Below are 5,945 nucleotides of genomic sequence, written 5' to 3' on the forward strand. Positions count from 1 at the left end.
CCGAAAAATTTGAAGAGCCGTTTGGGAGCCGAAAGAGCCGGCTCTTTTTAGTGAGCCGAGCCAAAAGAGCCGGTTCTCTAAAAAGAGCCGAAATCACTAGACTATACTGAATTCAATGGGGGAAGCATGGAGTGGGTTGTTCCACTGCAGCGAAACCCGACGGTCAATTGGATAAATGCTGGGCTTTGTCCTGCCCGTCGGACGCTCAGCGTCTCTGGGGGTCTATGGAGCAGTGGGCTGGCCTCGGCATGTCAGGTGTTGGTGGACTCAAATGCACGACAACCACTGATGCAGTTCAAAAGGTTTATTGAAGAGTTGAGGTCGGGCAGTCCAGGGTCGAGAACCAGTGCAGGCGATGAGAGAGGCAGGCGAGATCGGCGTCGGGGATGGGTGGAGGTCGATGACAGCGACAGGGTCCAGACGGGGAAGACGAGGAACGTTGTCAGAGCCGAACAGGGTCGTTACTGGGGAATCGGTCCGAGGACAAGGCGGGGGCAAGGTCGGAGGCGGGCTGTTGTCAACCGGGGGACGAAGGAGCACAACAAGGAGACAGGCGCTGGAGAGCCGAGCAGGGGCGTTACCGGGGAGTCGGTCCGAGGACGAGGCGGAGGCGTGATCGCCGGTCCCCGACGCCGATCTCGCCTGCCTCTCTCACTGCCTGCACTGGTTCTAGCCATGGACTCAGCCGACAATTCCAACGCTTCTGCAATCACCCTGGAGTTACAGCGACTCGAGGAGCGGCTTCAACAGCACCGCTCGCAGACGGATCACCTGTTCACGGCATTCAGTCCTCAGTTGAACTCACTGTCGACACAGATACGTGACATGGTGCAACCCTTACCTTCCAGCGGCTCCGTTCAACCCCTCGTGCCACTCGCCGCACGTACTCCGTTCTCCGGCGAGGAGAACAACTTCCGAGAGTTCCGTTTACAGTGCGAGCTCCACTTTGAATTACGCTCGTCATGTTTTTCCTCCGAGAGGTCCAAAGTGGCGTACGTCGTCTCCCTCCTTACCGGCAAGGCGGCAGCCTGGGCGGCTGCAGAGTGGGAGAATACGAGCGCGGCGTGCCAGACCACGACTGACTTTTTTAGTGCTTTGGCCAGCCTGTTTCGTCGCTCACTGGTGGGTCGCGAGGGTGCCCAAAAGCTGCTGGGTTTACAGGAAGGCTCCCAGTCAGTTACAGACTATGCTATCGCCTTCCGTTCGGCTGCGGCGGATAGCGGGTGGAACGCTGTTGCGTGGTACGATGCGTTCCTTCAAGGACTCTCGCCTGGGATTAAAGCTCATCTGTTGGCTTGTGATCTTCCCCCCGCCCTGGATGAGCTAATCACGCTCCCCATTCGGACCGAACATCGCTCCACAGAATGGAATTGTCTCACCTCGCAAGTGAGCTCTCAGGACAACCCGGTTCCGCCTCCTCAACGCTTGCCACCGTCCTGTCTTCCACCTTCGGTCGCCGCCGCCTGCTCGGCACCCCCTGAGGAGCCGATGCAGCTGGGACGCGCTCGACTTTCGGCGGAGGAGAGGCAACAAAGATTCCTTCATTGCCTGTGTATTTACTGCGGACAGCCCGGACATCTCATCGCCTCTTGTCCCTCCCGAGGAAAATGTAGCCTCCCGACTCTGAGTCTACATTCCATTGATTCTAGCTCCCCCAAGGGGAGACCAACATGTTCCATTTCACTTCATCTCATCCTCTGAGCGAGTTCAGATGCCGGCTCTGGTGGACTCGGGGGCAGACGCTAATCTGCTGGACAAGGATCTGGCTGGGAGACTGCAGCTGGACCTCAACCCCTTGGACAAGCCCATCAGGGTTCAGTCTTTGGATGGACAGCTGTTAACTCAAATCACGCACGTCTCTCAGCCAGTGCAGGTTAGTTTCCCCAACAACCACACAGAATTAATCTCCTTCCACATTTTCCGGTCTCCGCAATATCCCCTTGTTTTGGGCCTTCCTTGGCTACAGCTCCACAACCCCCGCATTGACTGGACCCAAGGGGTTGTGGAGGGCTGGGGTCCCAAGTGTAAAGATGCATGTTTTCCCCAGATGTCTCTCCAGAATTCTCCCAAACAGGACACCACTGCTGGGCCCCCTCCTGGTGTAATGGAGAAGGAGGCCACAGAGGAGAGGACCATCATTCCCACGGAGCTGCTCAGCGGAGCTGTCACCTGGGAGGTGGAGCAGCAGTTCCCCCTCTTTCCAGCATTGGAGAAGGAAGTGCGGGTTCCGGCGGCCTCGACCCTGGTCAGGAGATGTCGACGGGTATGGATCCGGGCGTGCCAGCCACTCCTTCGGTCAGCGGCCAAGCACAAGGTCTACGCTGATCGTCCCCGTGTCCCGGGTCCTGCCTACCGGCCAGGGTCCCGAGTATGGCTCTCCACCAGAAATCCCAGATTCCAAGCTCCCTCTCACAAATTAGCACCCCGTTTCATTGGTCCATTCCCAATCTCCAGAGTTTTTGATCCTGTGTCCGCTTGCCTCAGTCTTCCCCAGAGTGTGCAAGCTCACCCGACTTTCCTCGTCTCCAACCTGAAACCTGCCAAGGAGAGTTCCCTGGTGCCCGCATCTAAACCACCACCGCCTCCTTGGTTCCTGGACGATGGCCAGAGGATTTACACGGTCAGGAAACTCCTGGCCGTTCGCAGAAGAGGGAGGGGGCACCAATACCTGGTGGACTGGGAGGGTTACGGTCCAGAAGAGCAATCCTGGGAACCATCAAGTGCCATCCACGACCCCTCCCTCATCAGAGACTTCCACAATGCTCATCCTGACCCACCTAGGCCGTCAGGAGCCGGCCGTTGAGGGGGGGGGGGTACTGTCACGGTCTCCAAGCCAACGCCCCTAGTCTCCAAGCCAACGCCCTTTGATATTGATAGCCAACAATTTTCCCCGATTATCTTCATAGCCAACAATCTTTGCCTTTGATCTGCACTGCCTTTATTAACCAGTCTCCCGTGTTCCCCCGTTGCCAGATTATCTGTTTTGCTTTGCACCAGTAGTCCAGCGCCTGTCTCCTTGTTGTACTCCTTTGTTCCCCGGTTGACAACAGCCCGTCTCCGACCCTGCCTCCGCCTCGTCCTCGAACCGACTCCCCAGTAACGACCCTGCTCGACTCTCCAGCGCCTGTCTCCTTGTTGGGCTCCTTCGTCCCCCGGTTGACAACAGCCCGCCTCCGACCTTGCCCCCGCCTCGTCCTCGGACCAATTCCCCAGTAACGACCCTGTTCGGCTCTGACTACGTTCCTCGTCTTCCCCGTCTGGACCCTGTCGCTGTCATCGACCTCCACCCGTCCCCGACGCCGATCTCGCCTGCCTGTCTCACCGCCTGCACTGGTTCTCGACCCTGGACTGCACGACCTCTCCGATCCTCGACCTCTGCCCGTCCCCGACGCCGATCTCGCCTGCCTCTCTCACCACCTGCACTGGTTCTCGACCCTGGACTGCCCGACCTCGACTCTTCAATAAACCTTTTGAACTGCATCAGTGGTTGTCATGCATTTGAGTCCACCAACACCTGACAGTATAATCTGGCAACGGGGGAACACGGGAGACTGGTTAATAAAGGCAGTGCAGATAATAGGGGAAGATTGTTGGCTATCAATATCAAAGGGCGTTGGCTTGGAGACCGTGACACGGCAGGCCCTGACGCTCGGCTTCCGCATGATGATTGGATGATCTGTTTGAGGCGGAGCCCCTTTTTGGTTGACAGTGAAATCAGCGAATCAGCGAAATCATCTTGAAATATAAACATCCGCCGAAGCAGTTTTCAAGTTTTTCATTACGTTGTTTTGAGTTAATCCGGAGACTCTACTGATCCTCTGAGTGACTTTGACTTTGTTAAAAACGTCTAGCGGCAATTCTAGCGTCCATTTTTGGTGTTTTTGTAGACCGTAGATGCGCTTGTGTTTGGAGACTCTGACTTCTGTCACAGCGGGAGCTGCTGAGCCTCCCCCGTCACAAAGCACTCACAGGCAGTCACACTTCACAGCTAGCTGCCAGCAAGCTAGCTGCCAGCAAGCTGCGCATAATGGCAGATAATATGAGTGTCCTGAAAAGTTCTGGCTTTGATTCAGTGAGACTGAGGTCTGAACTTCAAGCCCTACATTCAAACCAGGACTTGCAGGGCAGCAGAGGAAAGCTGTGTGAGTTCTTGCTGTTTCTGAAAGACATGGAGTTGGACAGTGCAACACCTCAGCTGTACAAACTGCTGGTTTAGTGGCAACCATTGGAGCTCCATCTGCAGGTGTAGAGAGGAGCTTCTCCTGTTTAAAGCAGCTCAAGTCTTGAACCCGCAACACAATGGGCCAAGGCAGTTTAAACAGCCGGGCTCTGCTGGCCATTGAGAGGACACTCACAGGTCATTGGATAAATGGACACTGGTCAAGTCCCTGGAAAAGACGGCGAGCTGGTACAACAGGGTCAATGATCATTTTTGTTGAAAGAAATTGATGGCATAATTTACGTATAAATAAACAAATGATGATGGCAACTGTAGTTCTGAAAGAGCCGCCAGGGGGCGCCCTGAAGTCAAAACTACCTTCTACTCCAGACTTTACAGAAAAAATGAACACATGCTGAAAAAATAACACATTGATTAACAGCCAGATATTTCAGACAGGTCACTCTATAATATGTCAATAAGAAACAATGTGTTCAAATGTGGCCTCGAACCTTCAAACGTTCCTATGACGTGTCGGTCCTCGCAGCTCCTAGTTCGGCCACTGAGGGTCGCTGTTTGACCAGTTTTTGGTTGTTTGGTTTTGTTCGTAGCCACAATTAGTGATGTCCAAACGAGGCTTCATGAGGCTTTGAACCCTTTTGAACCATTGTGTTGAAAATTGGTTCATTACTCGAAGCTTCATTCATTAAGAACGTGGGGGTCATCTGCTGGCGCATTGGTTGTACTGCAGCCATGCAAAAGGTTGATGACCCTACCAAGTGTGGGATTCGTGGGATTTGATGTATTTATGCACTTTTGTTATTATTCGGGACTGAGCCTCAGCGAAGGCCTGCTCTCATTATTATTATTATTATTATTATTATTATTATTATTATTATTATTATTATTATTATTAATATTATTATTATTATCGTTGATAACTTTTACTCTGTGTTTTATGACTGTGTTTTTGTATGACCTTGTATGTATGTTGGCAACTGAACACATAAATTTCCCCCTCTGGGGCATTAATAAAGCATCTATTTCTAAATAAAACTGAAGCGAACTTCATTTCATGTGTTGCTCTTCCTTCTTGTTCTGTCCTACCAATATATCAAGGTTCACCTTGATATATTGAACGAAATTTGTTCCTCAGGCCAACATTAAATAAATAATGAATAATAAATAAATAAATAAACCATTGCCAAAAGCTTGGGTGAACTTGGATACTTATGCGTTTTCTCCACAGTAAAAGGGTTTGAGGCGATTTCTCTTTTTGGAAACTATTTCCCCAGCTTTAGAAAACACCCTCTCGCAGGGCACAGAGGATGCTGGTGTTGCCAGGTACTCGTTTGCCAGCTTGTATAGGTTTGGGTATACAGCTTTGTGTGTTGTCCAGTACACCAGAGGGTCCTGTGATCGTTCAAGTGGAGGGGCTGACAGATAACACTGCACCTCCACTATCAGCCGTAGCATTGCTGGATGCCCTCGTTTCTTCAGCGTCCCTGTCCAACAGCTTCCACAGGTCAATGACTGAAAATAAAACATTGCAAATAAAGTCTATTGATCCAAACTCTATCATTTTTGTATCTTGGAAAGATGCAGCTGGTTCTGGCTGTGCTTTCGAAGTAGATGGCGGCTCCTCTTCATGCGGCAACAATGCCACACACTCAGATTTTAACCAGTGCACATCTGACTCTGCATTTGCAGGGCTTTGGAATCTGAGTGTTTTAAATCTTGGATCAAGTAGTGAAGACAATGAGAAGATACTTTTGGTTTAACTTTC

At 51.9% G+C, this 5,945-nt stretch overlaps 1 protein-coding gene across 1 annotated transcript; it reads left to right on the forward strand.

The window, feature by feature from the left end:
- The first annotated feature begins 1,490 nt into the window (after positions 1–1,490).
- Positions 1,491–2,832, forward strand: LOC142881256 (uncharacterized). Its single transcript, XM_076015413.1, has 3 exons — positions 1,491–1,609; positions 1,712–2,176; positions 2,213–2,832. The coding sequence occupies exons 2-3, from the start codon at positions 1,712–1,714 to the stop codon at positions 2,801–2,803; spliced, it is 1,056 nt and encodes a 351-aa protein (XP_075871528.1). The 5' UTR covers positions 1,491–1,609; the 3' UTR covers positions 2,804–2,832.
- Positions 2,833–5,945: the final 3,113 nt, after the last annotated feature.

Source organism: Nelusetta ayraudi, unplaced genomic scaffold, assembly GCF_046127955.1.
Source record: "Nelusetta ayraudi isolate G7.1 ecotype Tasmania unplaced genomic scaffold, CSIRO-AGI_Nayr_v1 ptg000189l, whole genome shotgun sequence".
Classification (NCBI taxonomy): Eukaryota; Metazoa; Chordata; class Actinopteri; order Tetraodontiformes; family Monacanthidae; genus Nelusetta; species Nelusetta ayraudi.

Bases quoted from the DNA above. Each gene is read 5' to 3' on its own strand.
- LOC142881256 (XM_076015413.1), top strand. From the start codon at position 1,712: ATGCCGGCTCTGGTGGACTCGGGGGCAGACGCTAATCTGCTGGACAAG. The intron at 2,177-2,212 runs GTGGAGCAGCAG...CCAGCATTGGAG, and splicing joins GCGGAGCTGTCACCTGGGAG to AAGGAAGTGCGGGTTCCGGC.